A 16832-nucleotide genomic window follows, 5' to 3' on the forward strand; every position below is an offset into this window, starting at 1 on the left:
TGAGTTTTACCACCCAATTTTAAGTGTTTCTAAAGTTTGATAGTACTTCAAATCGATTTTGGCTGTATGCTACACAGCTAAATGAAGTGGGGTTTTATCTGAACCACAGAAGGCCCCTGTTATGTGTCCTTTTGCTGTGAGGAGGCTGGGACAGCATCCCACTCTTTGAGAGGTGATTGGTTGGTACAAAGTCAATTGACACAAACTCCTGTCCACTGGCTGGGTGCAGTTCAGCGGGGTTTTGTCAGGTCGCAAAGGTTTGAAATAACACAACGATCTGGATTGGCAGCCAGGCAATTTACTGAATGGTGAAATAACAGGAAGCTGTAATGTTACTAATAATGCAATTGCAATGACTACAATGGGTGGAGCTCTCACCAAGGCATTGATGCTATTTTTTTAAGGAGTGCTGCGCGGGTATTTTCAAAGCTGAGTAGTTCCTTTACACCATGTGTTTAAGGTGGTTTTATTTTTTTTTGAGCCTTCTGGGTGTTGGAAGCTCACAGGGACACCGAGCACTTGTTTTCTGTCAGGGGATTTGAAATGAAAAGTGTCAAGCATGGAATAAATATGTAAATACTCAGTCTTGGTTATTGAACGTTCAAAACACATGGCATGTCTACCAGTCATTTTCAGTCTAGGAGGAAATAAAAGGGTTGGTTGAATTGTTTGATGTATGCAAGCTCTGTAAATTTAGCTAGACTTGAAGTATACATGTATCATGTTTTGTTTGGGGTTTTTTAAAATGAATTTAGATCTGTGACCCTTCAATGCAAAGCAGTTACTTTCTTGGATAAATTCAACTTGAAATAATGCTGTTTAAAACTTAGAGGTACTTGGTTTCTTCTTTTAAACTGGATTCCTACCATGAGTGATTAACAGTTTAAGTATTAAATTTTGCTTTTTATACTCTGCCCAAAAAGAAATGTTCAAGTTTTGTGTCCTGACTGGAGCCCCAGAACACTGGAAGTGGGTGGATGGATGGATAGGTGTAAGCAGGTACCAGGTTATCTGCACGCTATAGCTGTGCTGTGCAAGCTTTCAGCCTTTTTTAAACCACTGAGTAACTCCTACTCTCAGGCAGGAGAATATGCTCAAGGCAGTTAATGCAGAGCACTGCACACAGCAAATGCTCTACAGTGCTCTGTGCTGACTGTTCGTGTTTAAGCAGATGCATCCCTAGATCACACCTTGTGAACAACTTGTTTTCCTGTTCCTACATGTTCATATCCTCCATGTGATGTGTCTGTAGTGGCTGTGAAAAACCTACATTGGGAACAAGATCCCTTCAGTTGAGGGAATTAATTCTCCTCTTCTTGTCAGTGTTTCCTCCTCTGTTCAGAATTGGAGTGTCACACTTGTGTAGTCCTGGAGTTTTCAACTTTGGGTAGCTCTTCACCTTCAAAGCAGCTGCTCATCCCATGCAAAACTCCCACCAGTGAGGCAGGAAAGAAGTCCTTGAAAAGGGACACAACCTTGTTTATTGCTATATACTGCCTCTCTTGGCAAAACATAACCTCATCCATTCCAGTGCACTGACCCTGTGCTGTGCAGCCAGCACACCTGAATTACATGCTGCTTCACTTGATAAAGAATACTCAAACTTGTGCAGCAGAAAGAAGCAAACCAAACTGCAGTAATCATGGTGTAGAGCCTTTATTAGTTCAACTTTTATGCAAAGCATACTTCAAAGCGATACAAAGAGTGTTTACTGTCTCATACAGACTAGAGATTAAGATCTGTTAAGCACCATTTTATTCTTGTGTATATAAAGGTAGAAAATGTACATAGACTGGCAGTGAACCATAATGCTGGAAGACAGTTCAGTATTTATCTGTTAATAGAAAGTTGCATAGAATTGTAGGTCTTTATAAAGGCATCTACCTATGTGGTAAAATCTCCCTGACTGACCATCCTTCACCTGACAAACGGCATGGAGAAAGGCAAGGCTTGTACTGCTCCTTTTGAATGCCACCCCCCACTCCTAGGTGAAATGGCTGTAGAAAAGCACCATGCCAGAAACGTCCAAGAGGACAACACGTGGAAAAGTTAACTTGCAAGGCTACAAATTCTGTATGTCTTAGGAACTGTTTGTCACATGGGATTGATCAGACTTCTTAAAAACACTAACAGCATTTGATATAAAATCACTTGTCCAGTTAAAAATACTTCACTCTATTAGGTATGTTATATGTGTAATTCCATTCCTTTCTGTGCTGACAAAAAACAACAAACTCTTGCTTGCTACTTAAATGAGTTTCTCTCACATGAGACTGTTGATGTAGTACTAGAATCGTACTAAGCACAAACTGCCACCCTAACTGGGAGGTGAGCAAAATTCTTCCTCGGCCCTCCAATGTGCGGTTCTCAGTTCCAGGCCTTTTGTTGAAACTCAGCTAAGCCTCCCCAAAATCACTGTTCCCACTCCAGCTCAAGTAATCCCAGCAGTTTTTGCCTGGGAGGAGCACAGCAGAACAGGGAACACAGCTTTAACGCTGAAGGAAACTGAGGAAACTATATTTTGTCTGTAATTTGACCTCTCTAGGGGAGAAGTCAGTTGAAGGGAAACAGTTGACCTATATTTGTAACTGTCCTCTTGGGTCCTCAGAATGATGATGTAAATGTTGATTTCCTGTCAAAGATAACCACTTTCTTTAAAATACTCATTTCGTTGAATGCATCCTCTTTCTCACCCAGTTTAATCATAACCAACTAAGTAGGAAAAGACCTTTAAAATCATTTAAGTCTAACCATTACCTTACAGCTGGGGTTACTTCTTGTTACTTTTGAGAAGAGACCAACCACCTCCTCACTATAATCTCTTTTCAGGTAGTTGTAGAGAATGGTAAGGTCCCCCCCTGAGCCTTCTCCAGGCTAAACAACCCCAGTTCCCTCAGCCAATCCTCCTTGTAATACCCTGTAGTCTCACATACTTTATTAAACAGCATGCTCTATGAGTTTTGTTTGTGAAACTCCCAGGTTTGGTACTGTGATATTTTGTACCCACTTACCTGGGGATAAAGATTTAATCTCCTTTTAATTCTAATGCTAGGTTATTTGTAATGCCACAGGCTAGCAGTCTACCCTGGTGAGAAACCTGGTGGCACAGGCAGCCACATCATTGCCCTCGGGCTCAGGGAAGACAGCTGGAGTGCATATACTCTTTCCCTCCACTCACCTGGCTCCACAGTCTGCTCTCTCTCCGTGATTTAGCATGAGAATACTACAACCACTAACTCAGTGCTGCAGCCCTCCTGTAATGCACTTTCAGCAATGTCTCTCCTGTAATCCTGTGCCAATGCCTCACCACCCTCACAGTGAAGAATTTATTAGTCTAAATTTAGACCCTTAGTTTTTATGAAAAGAATTAACAGACTATTTGAAAGAAAAAAATCCCTTGCTTCTGCCAGCTGCTGTGGAGAGCTGTGTAATACATGAGACTGGGAAAGCTAAAAGTAGAGAAAATACAATGGGCTATTTAATTTCAGCCTAGGCAATTACAGAACAGGTAAAATGATGACCACACTTCAGCACATTCCATCCTGTGTGTAGTTCATCAGCAGAGGAAAGTCTTAAGTGCAGAACAGTTACCAACACAGAGGAATGGGATTAAGCTTAAAGTAACTGGAGGGATCTGATGCTATCAACTACTAGCACAACTATTTAACATATCTCTGCAAGTGCTTCTTTGCTGCTAAAGGGAACCTAAGCTGATGGGTCATTCCAGCAGCAGGTGGGTCCAAAGTATTGCCACATTTGAGCACTGGAAGTTCAGAACTGGCATCTAGAAGCTAAACAGACTGTGCAGATTAAAGTCCTTCCTTACCACCTAGGCTGTGTTTTCTCATGCAGTTTCATCTGTCATGTAGGGGACAGACAGCACACCATATGCTAAGTAAATATTAAATAAACCCTATTTCCTGTACTAGGAGGAGTTTAGTGATAGAATCACAGAATCACAGAATAGTTAGGGTTGGAAAGGACCTTAAATCATCTAGTTCCAACCCCCCTGCCATGGGCAGGGACACCTCACACTAAGAAGTGGGTGAAACACCTAAAACAGACAAATGCAGAGATCTAGTTATGGAGAAAGCGCAGAGCTAATAACTTGCTTTTTCGTGTGGTCAGAACAGAAAGATTGGGTTACTGCCCTCAAACTTGGGAAAGATGATCCAGTTAATCTGAATTCTACAGGATTTTGAAGTATTTTTTTTTCTTTTATGTTAAGCAAAGGAGATAAATTCACATGATAGAACCACACAGTTACAGAAAAAAAAAAAAAGCACTGATTCTAACAGCATTGAAATCTGGTGTTGCCAAGAAGCTTCAAAATTAAGAGTGAATGCTGAAATAGAGCCACATAGACACCAGACACCAACAGCTAACTTATTTAGAACACAAGGTAATAAACTCATTCTTACTTTCCCCCTACAGCTTTAATATGCACACTGATGTGAATGAAATGACCACTGAATGTTTAGTGTGAATGTAAGTCTTCCGAAATTACAGCTATTGTTTTACTGGTTCAGATTGTTAATATGGTTGCTTAAGAGATGTGCCATGTCACGAGTTAGTGAGACTGCTATAGTGATCTAAATACTGGCAATGAATGTAATTTCATCTACAATATAAGGACTGAAAACAAGTAAATATTTGGACATAACTCTTGCTATGAATGTTCTCTTTCAGAAGAAGAAACCCAAAACATTTACAGAAGAGTTATTTCTGTCAGTTTTTAAATGCACAAGATCTGAACATGTGCACATCTGCTTCAGTGGTACTAAAGAGACAGCAAGTTAGAAGGATTTATTGATGCCTGAAATCAGACAGCTGTGACCGCAAGTCTTCATAATGTAGCGTATGTGCTACAGAAGACTGTTGCCTCTCTCTTTGGGTATGCTGTTAGCCATAAAAGCATTGCTCTGAGTGACAGCAAGGCATGAACAGTTGTTTATTTGCTTTCTAAACCATAAAATCAGCTTATTCAGATTGCTGCACCTGCACACATTATCCTGACAGTTCAAAGCTAATTTCACACATTCAGTAAACAGCAGCCAGGTTCTTCCCTAGTGACTCCACTGGAGAGCTGCAACGGACAGACTACGGCTTAGTTATATCAGTGAAACCCATGTGAACAGGTTGGGTGAGAAGTTTAGAGAAAAGTCAATGAACTATACAGATTTCTCATGCAGTCCTTACAGATAAATGCCCCTGTGATTCAGTATTCATGGGTCTTACACAACTGCAAACTTGAGTACTAATAAAGACACCTGAAGTCCAAGTGACTGTACAAATGTTTGTCTGTTGTGGACACTAATGTTCAAGTAGCCTTAAACCTGCTAGAAGAAAATTAAGGATACTCCTATTTATACAGGCTTTAAAGATACTGAGTACCAAACAGGCTGGTCTTCAGCTTTAAGGACCCTGTAGAAATAGCTGATACTTGCACATACAAAAACTTCAAATTTTGAAATCAAACACAGACCTCCTCCCACAAACTCCAAGTTACTTACACAAGTATTTAAAAGGTTCTGGGTGACTTTATTACTTCAGGCTTTGGTATTAGTCTCTTCAGTGTGTATCAGCCTGGGAAATTAGAGAAGCTCTAAAGTAAAAGTCAACCTTACCTGAAGCTATTACATAGCAGGAGAATTACAATCTAAAGTGCTTTCTTTCCACCTTCTACAGACTATAAACAAAGATCTATTAATTTCTATTACTGACTTACTAATTCTATTACTGACTTTTCCCACAATGAAGGACATCCCAAATGTCATTAGTGATGATTACATTTTCTTTCCGTTTCAAGCATAAGCATAAACTACTTAGGCAAACTACAATGGACCAGGAAGGTAACAACCTTTATTTATCTTTGACTTTCAAGGGCTTGAAAGACTCCTGCAAATGACACACTGAAGAGATGCTAAATCAAGTCTCTTTCTCCCTTTTTATAAAAACATTAGCTAAAAATGTATTTGTTAGCTAGTGGCTTTAATGCCCAATGTTCCCTAAGAGAAAATTCTTCCATTTGTTTATATGCCCCAAGAGAAAATAGAGTAATATAGATCTTAAAAGACACCAAGTAAAGTTTACCAGTCATTCATCCAAAGTAGAAAAGTTAGCTGGATGGGAAAATAGAAGAAAGTGCTTTTTGAGCTTACTTCTGTTTAGATAACTGTAACTTCCCTAGGTTTTCGTTTCACGCTTTCTAGTCGTGTTAGAGGGCGGAAGTTTGTCGGCTTCCTGCTTCCTTCTGCAGTGGTTAACCGACAGTCCTTCTGCAGCCCCCTCAGCAGCTCCATTAATTCCCGTTTTTCCAGCTCTGCCTGCTCCAGCTCCTGACGGTGCTGCCTCTCTGCAGACATCAGGGAGCGAACATCTGACATCATTCGTGACATCTGACTCTGAAATGCAACTTGGATTTACCGCAAGAAACAAACTCTGTTCTAGTGATGGTGGTATGAAGTTGAATTTCCCACGCATGTACGGTGAGGGATTATAAAGAATAAGCAACACTGAAATAACTTTTTGATAGCAGAATAAATGTAAACAACTTGAGACACAGTCCTGCATTCACTCTCTCAGATAATCTCATTTCTAAGATTCCAAAACAGTTTTCCTTAAAGTGCAAAAGGTTTCTTACAAAACGTAATAAGACACAGTGGATTTACCCAGCTGCTGCTTACATTTTCTATTTCAAGACCCTGACCAAAGTAAGGGTTTGGTTATGTTCAGGTATATTCTTCAAGGATTTAACATTACAGCCAATAAAAATAAAAATGTAAACTATAAAGTACTTGCTCTGGGCTTTAAAAAGTTATTACTTTGTGATATAATAAGAACTGGATGAATGAAAAGGTAAGATGGCCTTGCTCATTACTTGATTAGGTTTACAGTTCAACTTTCCGACCCTCTGAGCACAGCTGAACCAAAGCATAAATACCACTGTCTGCAGCAGGGCTCCGTGTCAGCCAGCCCTGGATTAAGTCACTTTGCATAGCACTAATAAAGGAGCTGGATATTTAATTACATCTGATTTGTGATGTAGACACACATGTGTTTAGACACTGAAAATGAGTTTCAGTCTGATTTGCCAGCATCTTACATACAGAACAATGCTGTCCTTGTACAGAGGTACCAAGGTTAGCGCCAAATGAATTTGAAGTAGATAAACCACACAAATAGAGCACTCAGTCTGCTTCTCCCCAGAGAAGATTAACTTGCAAAGCATTGTGCTAACACCTGTTTTGCTTCCCATACTTAATGGAATTCTCATCTGTATGAGACTACATTTACAGAGTAAGAGACTATTATTGGGAAAAACAAAGCATTGGACTGTTAGGAGAGGGGGAAAACAGAAAATAAAATGATCCTATTTACCTTCAGTTCTTCAATTTCATTTTGCAGAATACTCTCTTTTTGGACCATATGCCTCCTCTGTGAATCTAACCTTGACTCCATCTCATGCTTTGCCTCCTCCACTCTGCAGATCATTTCTGACCTAAAAAGTTTATTTCACCTTGTTAAGTGTTGTAGGCATGGAAGACAGTGATTTTCAAATTCCAGAAAGCCTTCTGGAAGCCAAACAACCCAATGTGATTCCTATCACATTCTGCAGGACACACCTCCAGAGGCATGACAGTACTGCTTTGTAATTGAAATAAAACTAGCAAGGGGGCACTATGTGACCATTCACAGAGTCTACATAGGGGACAACTGTATCATATTCCTGAAGTAATTCTACGAGTTTTTAAATGATTTACTGATTTTAAATGATTTACTGCCTTTTACCTAGAGTATCTGCTTGCTTAGTATTACTAAACACATGCAGTCAAGATAAAAAGTCTGAATAATATAGTATTGTTAAATATCTTGTTACTTTTATGGTGGACGTTAAACAATAATATGAAGTAAACTATTATAAACTTATCATTCACACAGCTTCACAGCCCCAAACTAGCTGTTACTACATTAACCTTTTGAGTTCAGAAACCAGGCAGTGGAATCCCTTGTGTCTCAATGCTTTTGTATCAGATCTGAGCCTGACTTCACAGCAATGATAATGAGCACAAGACTTAGCGAGTTGAAAGACAGAAATGGGAAGGAGCATAGGAAAAAAACAAATCAAACTGGAATATCATGGAAAGGGAAAGCTACAGAAACATCTGTAAGGATGCTGGTAAGAAGAGTCACATTCACTGACTTGTTATTAATCTGCCAGGGTTTTAATAAAAATTGAAAATTAGATCCTCAGAGGTTTAATCTACCAGTCCGTACCTGCCAAAATAATTACAGGTTTTTATTTTCTGGATCTGTACAAATATAAACTAAATGTAATTATTAAATAATGTGACTTTGGGTCTGTAATAGTCTAATGGAAAAATGAAATTGCCAACTTTTGTCCAGCTTTCTTAGGTATTTTGTAATTGTATATTGTCAGCTCACAGCCTTATTCCACTGCAAGCAATGACATTTTGGGATTTATAATAACTTGGACAAAAACAAAGTAACAACAAAATAATCAAAAGAGTAAGAATTTCAAGTCTATGCTGACCCATAACAATATGCTGGCCCATAAGTATCAAGCAATTAATAGACTGCATAATGCATACCAGAATCCAGAGTTAGTATTTGACATGCTTTGGGCAGTGATTTTAAACCCAAGCTAATGCAAACATTAAAGGAAGAGAAGTTTTGTACCGAAGTAGTTCTAGCTCGGTTCTTAGCTCTGCCACACAATTGTGCTGTGTGTCTTCCACACTGAGAATGGTGTAGCCACAGCCATTGGGGCATTCACGGCTCCGATATTCACACACTGCCAGGTGACTGTCTAAGTTACGACGTTCAACTTGAACTGTACAGCCTGAACAGGGAACAGTAAAACAAGCCAGTTGTTAACAACTAACAAAAGCGCAAGCAAGCTGCAATGTCCTGAGCTAAACAACTGTCACTCTGTTAAAGCAATGAAAAAAGTAATTTCTTTAGAATGTGAATATGATGGTTATAACACACATAACTTGTAATAAAACACTCTTTAAGTAAGATACTTCATTAGCTGAAAACACTGGAAAACTGATAGTAGCGCCTACAAGGATGCTGGAGACAGACTGTCAGGGACTGTAGTGATAGGACAAGGGGCAGTAGGTTTAAATTTAAACAAGGGAAGTTCAGGTTAGATATAAGGAAGAAGTTCTTTACTGTGAGAGTGGTGAAAAACTGGAACAAGTTGCCTGAAGAAGTGGTAAATGCTCCATCCCTGGCAGTGTTCAAGGCCAGGTTGGACAGAGCCTTGGGTGACATGGTCTAGCGCAAGTCATCTTTGCCCATGGCAGGGAATTGGAACGTGATGATCTTAAGGTCCTTTCTAACCCAAACCATTCTATGATCCTGTTTTTTATGAAGTCTTCTACTGCTTGTCTGGCATTAAAGCAAATTCAGTAATGACAGTGCTGATGCCAAGCTAAGGCAGTGGCAGCTGGCTTGTGCTTCACCAGATTACACTGACTAAAATTGAAGAATGCCCATGAGTTAAAAAAAAAAACCCTTACCTTATCAAATCTAGGAAAAAAGTTCAAAGACCTAGTCAGAGAAACGTGGGTGAGATGGGATGTAACCTTGTTTTTCTCACAGGTGGTTGGTCTTGTGTATAACATACCAGACAACATAAATAAACAACAACATTTATTTATGAACATTTAATAAATTATTCAAAAATAGGAAAGTTTCCACAGAAATGCTAGGGTACAAACTTTACAAACCTGTAGTGATTAAAAACTAAAATGTAGAGAACTGAAAACGAACACTATATAAATTATTGCTGCATGTAACACTAAATTTGAAGTTTGCAGTCTTAATATTTAGAGGACTGTTTGCTGTAATACACACTTGCATTTAATTTTAAGGTAAAATCCATGTAAGAAAACAGAACCAATGAAACTTGTCAACAAAAACCCCAGAAAACTATGAACATCAGCCCTCTAGAGGAGCTTTACTGATAAATGATTTGTAATTGAGGTACTCAAAATACAGTCCACTGTATTCTACAGTAAGAGTTCAAGAGATGCAAAAGCTCTCATGTCCTGAACACCAGACACCAAAGATAAGTTGTGGGAACTTTATAAATGCTACTGTTTCTGTAGAAAGTAAACCAGGTGAATCTGAAGCGTCTGCAGGAGTCACTGCTGAGAGAAATTATAACTTCCAGTGGAGCAATCTTCTTATAATTAATTACAACAACTGACTTAGCTGTTCTTTTAGCATCAGGAATTAGATATTAATTTTGTCTAGAAATATATGACATTTTGAATAAAATTTTAACACTATGATCCTTTTTAGCAGTATGTTTCTTCCTCGAGAGGTGTAGGTTGTTTTAAATAAAAACCTTACCATGATCTCAACAATTCTAGACAGAATTTAGATTAAACCAATTCTTATTTCCATGATAGGTTTCTGTTAAAATCAGGAGACAGTGAGCAGCTGCACATGCACCAGGCAACCAAATGCTTTATAAGTAAATTGTGATTCGTAAACATTGTGTAGGTGCTGTTACCTTCATTCAGACATCAGAACAAGCAGTCAAAATTGAAAGACAACCTCACTGAAAGACAGAAAGCAAAGCGAATGCACTACTATATCTTTGTAAATTTGAAGTCCATCATACTCATTCATTTTGGTCAGCTCTTGGGTAAGAAACTGTTGCTAACCATCACGCCTGCCATAGATCAGTAATACATTTTGTCCCAAACCACTGCTGTAAACAGCAAATTATGCCAAAGCTTTGAATTTCTGTTTGGAAATAATGGCCATTACTGCCATTATGTTGACAGAAAGATGACGAAAACATGTTTTCTGAATATAAAGGATTCAATTTATTTAAATGTTACTCACCGGCATTGGAGCAAGGTATCTGACTGTATTCACACTCCCTTTCATGCCTGTCTATAGACTCCAGAGAACAAACCATTTGACAGCCATACTCCCTGTTTTTGCAATGTAGCTGAAGACGGTTTAAATCATTTCTCATGTATCTACATTAAAAAAAAAAAAAAAAAAAAGAGTTCTAATATCTGGGAACATTACTGAGAAATTTGTATTTTCAACTTCGGGGAAAGAAAGCAAAACTCTAATCTCCATTACGAAAAAGTGTGAGTAATCAGTTCAATATTTTGTTTTCCATATTGCAAAAGAACAGGCTTAAAAGAAACAGCGTAAATGGAAAATTCAGTCTCCAAAATTAAATGTGCAAATGAAATCTTTATTTTAATTTTATTTCACTGCTCAGTAGATGTTACCGATAACAATCAAAAGGGCTACTCAGTCATCATTTTAAATTTTGTGTTTCTAAACATGCCAAACCAAACTGACCACAGTGAGTACACACCAAACAACCTGTAAATTAAACTCAAGGGTTCTGTCTACACTGTATGTCAACTTTCCAGGCAGAAAATCTCATTATTGACAAAAGTACTGAGAATACAAATGGAGTAAATTTATCATCTGTGGCTGAAGGTTTTAAACACAATGTAACTGTTAATCTGAGCAGATTAGACAATGCATGGGTTAATCAGCAAGCGCTGTCTACTGATGAAACTCTGTGCGCTGGGAATAGCATAGTTCACTTGGAATGGACCTACAACAATCATTTAGCCCAACTGCCTGACCAGTTATGGAAGACACTTGTGAAATCAGCCTGCTTTACATGACAAAGTGGTTCAAGACAGATATTCTTATGGATAAAGACATTTTTAAAAAAGGATTTAAAGGTGAGAAGTTGGATTTATATCTACAGAAATTATTCATTATAAACCCAACTACAGTATCTAAGTAAGGCTGAAAAGAAAAAAGATATACAGTGTTTAGTGACTGTTGTCAACAGTTGCTTTGCCTGATTTCTCTAAAAAAGTATTTGAACGCTTTGGTGCTGTAGAAGACATTCAGAATAATATTCAGAGAGATGTCTAGAAACAGGATTAAAGATTTAAAAAAGTGGAAAACAAAATAAGTGTTTGAAATCTTAATACCTTGAAAGTTAGTTATAATAAATAGAAAATGCTAATGCTTTCATGCAAGTGATCAGTTTCTGCCACAGTCACACTGGATAAAGACAATATGAGTGACAGCAAACGACAAGAGATAAAGCTGTGCAAGCGGAACTGAGAAATCCTAAATTCATGTGATTTCAACATACAGCAATATTACTGTATACCTGTAGAGAGGCCGTAGCAAAGACACGTCAATCATCTGTCTGTCTTCAGGGCAGTTACTGTGGTGAACAAGCCACCCATGTATACAAGCAGTACAGAAAGCATGTTCACAAGGAGCCTGTAACGGATCTTCTAGCACATCACGGCAGATGGAGCATAATAGCCCTTCATTGACGTAGCCAACAAAACGCTCAATATCATAACCCATGCTCTCCGCACACTTTCAGCCTATTAAAACACAGAAAAATAAAGCAGTCTTTGTCCTGAATCTGTATGGCCAGATCCACCAAAAGGCCTGGAAGCAACCCTAGAAACACTGAGAACTTAATGTGAATAAAGAACTTCACAGTGAGAATGCAAAAACTTACATACTTCAGAGACTTTAAGATTTAAATAAGAATTTGAGGATTGTACTGCTGGATGTCAGAATCCCCATTCCTCCGAATTCTGAAAGCAAAGACAGGCAATTGAGCCATGCTTGCTCAGAATTCTGTTACAGAACACAGTTCTAGCAGCCACTGTGAAACATGGATTTTCTACTTACTTGAATTCTACCTGAAGCAGAAACATCGTAGAAGCTCAAATGCAAATGTTTGCTTTCCATTTTAAAGCCTTCTGTATCATGCCTAACCAACTTAGAAAAAAGTATCCTTACAGACAATAGCTGGGCACTTCCAGCTAGCAGAATTTGTATTTATGAACTGCACGTCACTTAACATGTTGCTTTCATACTGAAAAGGCTAAGATTCTCTATTCATTGTAGCCTTCTATTCCAGAGAGAACAGCATGAAATCTCCACATGCCTAGAGTAGTACTTAATATACAGGAAGAAAAAGAAGCCAAAACTGCAGCTTATTCTGAAATCGTGAAGAGCTACTGTCTTCTCTCACATAGTCTATTTTATAAAACTGAGTAGATTAAATGGATTTGAAAGCTTTGTAAAGAACTAACCAGCAACCTGCATTCATCAGAATCCCATCATGAAAAGCCTATAGTTCAGTAAGATCCCAAAGAAGTCACATAAAAGAGTATGTTTTAGGCTTCACATTCCTACTTCACATATAAAATTACTTTTGTAACCCCACTGAGACTTGCGAGAGAGGTTTTTATTAGTTATGAGGTTTTCTGAATAAAACAGAAAAGGAAGATATCCTACCTTTTCAGATTTAACTACATATATATGTAGTTTGTCCAAATATTTCAGAGGCAGTTTTCTGATTAGTAAGACATGTAACACTTCCCCCAGTTCCTCTTCACTGCTTTATTATGCCTATGAGAAAAATGAGAAAGGCTCAGTACCGTTTCCTAAGTTACCAAGTCCTATGTCCAACCAGCCAGCTGCTGAATAGACCCCGTCCTGACAGCCCACTGAAACAAAGCTTTCCAAAACAAGCCACTGTAAAAAAAACAAGTAAGACAAGAGATCTGACTAGACTGGGGGAGAAAAACAATAATCAGTCTTTCAGTTATTAATGACGCAAATACTTACGACAAAACTGAGCATGTGCTGCCATTTAATTTTGAAGCCTTACGGTTTTGTTTGTAAGACTGAAGACAACACAATTCAGTATTATTGGAAAGTAGCAACTTGAAATATAGTAAAACTATACTCCTTAGAAAGATGAAAGTTTCTTATCTAACCCAGTTTTATCTGGGCGTGTTAGGCAGTTCATTTTTGAAACAGAAGTATCACAGTCAAGTACATTGTATTGACAAATGATACTGCTCCAATGTGCAGCAGAATTAAGACTGTTCACTTACAACAAAAAAAAAACAAAACACAAAGGACGTCATCACTTGAATCCCTGCAATCTAGCAATTGCAATGTGACATTCAAAGAGAATCTCAATCTGAATTAGAACCATGTAACAATCTTAAGGATCTCTAAGGACTAATGACAAATTTTGCTCTGAAGGGAGAAAAGAACTTTGCAATTCCCCGTCATGAAATGTTCTGCAATTGTGGAATGTGTAACGGATGGAAACTTAACTAAGAGCCGTGATCCTCGCTCACGACTGTGAGAGACATATCAAAGTATGTTTTTGACAAAGTGTATTACATGAAGTATATATATTTATATTCATTATTACTATTTGTTGGAAAGAAGTAGGAAAACATAAGCGTGCAGCTGTTCTATGATCTTCGTATTTGGCCACACTGGGGCACCTGGCCCCATTCTTGGCATAGCCAGCAGTGAGATCATGAGAAACTGCATGGCCACACCAATAAACAATTACAGGAATGGCATAAAGCCAGCTGTGTTTCTAAGGGTATAAAAGCAGGACCCTCCTGTAGCCGAATGTGAAGCCTCACCTATGGGTGGATGCACCACACAGGAATTTTCCAAGTTACCTGGGACTCCCAGCATTGGCTGCAACAGGGCGTCCCAGCTTGAAGTGTGGCCCAGATGATGACGATTAGGTGGTAACTGGTGATGCATTTCTTCTTAATCACTATTCTCTCTAATGATCTGATGCACTGCTAATTTTCCTCTGTGCTATACATATACATATATATACACCTTATTCCCTTTATTGTGCTTGTTTACTACATATATAGCTATATACCTGACTGAGCTTTGTGTGCTTGTTTGCTTTATTGTACTTGTTTAATAAAGAGCATGTTCTAGGGCTAGTGTGTGATCATTTTGTTGGGTACCAAAACATTACCTGCTACACAGTTTACATATTGTTTAGTTTTCTCCCGGCATGTTTATCCCACAGCCAATGCCAGGGCCTGCAGACATGCTTCAGCCAGATTTAGATTAGTTGGGACACGTACTAGTTCACTGACCTAGTGACAGCACTGCCACAGCAGCAGGGAGAGCAATCCACATGGACTCCTGACAAGGTCCCAGGCAGATTTCACAGACTGCATCTGGCTCTTTGCTGCTGTGGCTACAACACTGCAGGTAAACTAAATTTACAGGTGTCTAGGATATGCTATTCCTTCAGTCACAGCAAGGACAATTTATGACTTACAGCAGTTTGCTCAAGAAAACAATTCTTTTTAATGCTGTTGTTCCCTTATAAGTTTTTACAGTTCTGCAAAGACAGGAAATTCAGGACTTCACTAGTGCTGCATGAACAAAACAAGCACTGTGTCAGCACAAAGCTGGGACTGTAAGGACAGCAAGGACCACACTGGAAAGCTTAAAAAGCAGAAACCAACATTCATTATCAGTAGCAGAATGTGAAGTCAAATACTAGTTTCTAATATTAATGAAAGGCATTGAAACATTTAGTATGTTTATGCTGGAGGACTGTAAACAGCATATATGCATTCTGTAACTTGAACTGTGAGCCTAAAAACTTTGATTTGACTTAGAGGATCCCAGAGGATTCAGCTTTTAGAAAACTTTCATAGGGGTATATAATATGTCAACAAAACTGTATTTTTGCTGTCCCAGTGTTTCGGTTCTACTGCAAGCTACATTTTGCATATACGATGCTGACCCCTGAGTACTAAGTCTTCAAGACACTCTTTGGCATATTTTATCACGTTTGAAGTCTATCAGAATGCAGGAAAGAGAATTTTTGTAAGTGGGGGAAAACCACCTTTGTGCCTGACAAAAAATAAAGCACAACAAATACATATATAAAGCCCCAGCCAAAACCGGAGTTCAAATGGAGAGTGGATGAGAACTCTGAGGCAAAAACTACAATCAAAAGGGGTTCTAAAGAGAAGAATTTCAGTACGTTTTCAAGACTGATGTTGGACCGGCACCATCCCACACAATGCCAGAATCCTTGTGGCTTTGAGTCTGAGACCTACGACAACAGCTGTCACTGTCCCAAATTTCTTCCAGTAGAAATTTCCTGAGAACCAGAGATATTTTATCTTCTGCTAACTTAAAGAGAAGCACTTTAGTCAACAGATAAGCAGAGGGAGAGCACCAAATGAATGGCATGTGTTCTACCAGTGCAGATGACTCTACTCTGTACTTCTACTCTTCCTCAGAAACTTCCCTTTTCTTGACTTTGCCTCAAAACCTCCTCTTCTATTTCCACTACAATTCACCAGTTGTCATACTCCTTTTTTGTCTGCACCTATAAACTGCATTATTTATCACTGCCTTCCCACACTCCACTAATATTTCCAAACCTTCCTCAGCCTTTGATTTCTCTGGTCCAGAATTTTACACATCACCTGGCCATTACCAGTGACACTGCCCATGAGGATACCTGGAATTTGAAGGTGCCCAGTCTGGAAGGCAGAAAGCCCAAGAACTACTACATGCTATTTAAATTTCTATTGTTTCACTTTTATTATTATTTCCTCCAATATTTTTTGACAAGCAAAAATATCCTCCAGACTTCACAGATATTCATTTTTAGTAGCTCTCATCCCATGCAGTTTTCCAGGCAGATGTGCACCTATAGCTTTGAACTACACCTTCAAACAGTGATTTTGTGTGGATAAAATAATAGGGAGAATACAGATATGGTGTAGTTCCCAGGAACACAATCACATAGCCTGCTGTTTAGCACTAATCTTTGTAAAAAGCAGGACACTGAGATGGGATTAATAACTTGCACTTTTTATCTACAGTAGCTTCTGATTTTTAAAACCTGTTTTTTTTCTCTGTGACAACACAAAACCAAACTGTTCAAAGAGCCGGAGTGAATC

The 16832-nt window shown here is 38.6% G+C and overlaps 1 protein-coding gene across 4 annotated transcripts; it reads right to left on the minus strand.

Annotated features, from left to right (window-relative positions):
* Positions 1 to 4895: 4895 nt before the first annotated feature.
* LOC133266663 (RING finger protein 151-like) lies at positions 4896 to 13473 on the minus strand. 4 transcript variants are annotated; one of them, XR_009742470.1, is made up of 8 exons: positions 13360 to 13473; positions 12206 to 12431; positions 10888 to 11027; positions 8701 to 8863; positions 7381 to 7501; positions 6162 to 6404; positions 5514 to 5586; positions 4896 to 5086 (listed from the first exon to the last, which is right to left on the minus strand). XR_009742470.1 is itself a non-coding variant. In XM_061448115.1 (7 exons), the coding sequence occupies exons 2-6, from the start codon at positions 12409 to 12411 to the stop codon at positions 6168 to 6170; spliced, it is 867 nt and encodes a 288-aa protein (XP_061304099.1). In that variant the 5' UTR covers positions 12412 to 12431; positions 13360 to 13473; the 3' UTR covers positions 4896 to 5086; positions 6162 to 6167. The 4 variants fall into 4 exon arrangements, 3 of the variants coding, with proteins under 3 accessions (XP_061304099.1, XP_061304098.1, XP_061304097.1); XM_061448115.1 differs by lacking the exon at positions 5514 to 5586; XM_061448114.1 differs by having other exon boundaries at positions 4896 to 5586.
* Between the last annotated feature and the right edge of the window lie 3359 nt (positions 13474 to 16832).

This window comes from Pezoporus flaviventris, unplaced genomic scaffold (assembly GCF_033815535.1).
Source record: "Pezoporus flaviventris isolate CSIRO_AGI_PZ_B2104156 unplaced genomic scaffold, CSIRO_AGI_Pfla_v1 ptg000007l, whole genome shotgun sequence".
Taxonomy (NCBI): domain Eukaryota; kingdom Metazoa; phylum Chordata; class Aves; order Psittaciformes; family Psittacidae; genus Pezoporus; species Pezoporus flaviventris.

Bases quoted from the DNA above. Each gene is read 5' to 3' on its own strand.
- LOC133266663 (XM_061448115.1), bottom strand. From the start codon at position 12,411: ATGGGTTATGATATTGAGCGTTTTGTTGGCTACGTCAATGAAGGGCTA. The intron at 11,028-12,205 runs GTATACAGTAAT...TTTTTAATGTAG, and splicing joins TTGCTACGGCCTCTCTACAG to ATACATGAGAAATGATTTAA. The intron at 7,502-8,700 runs GTACAAAACTTC...TAAACTTTTTAG, and splicing joins ACCGAGCTAGAACTACTTCG to GTCAGAAATGATCTGCAGAG.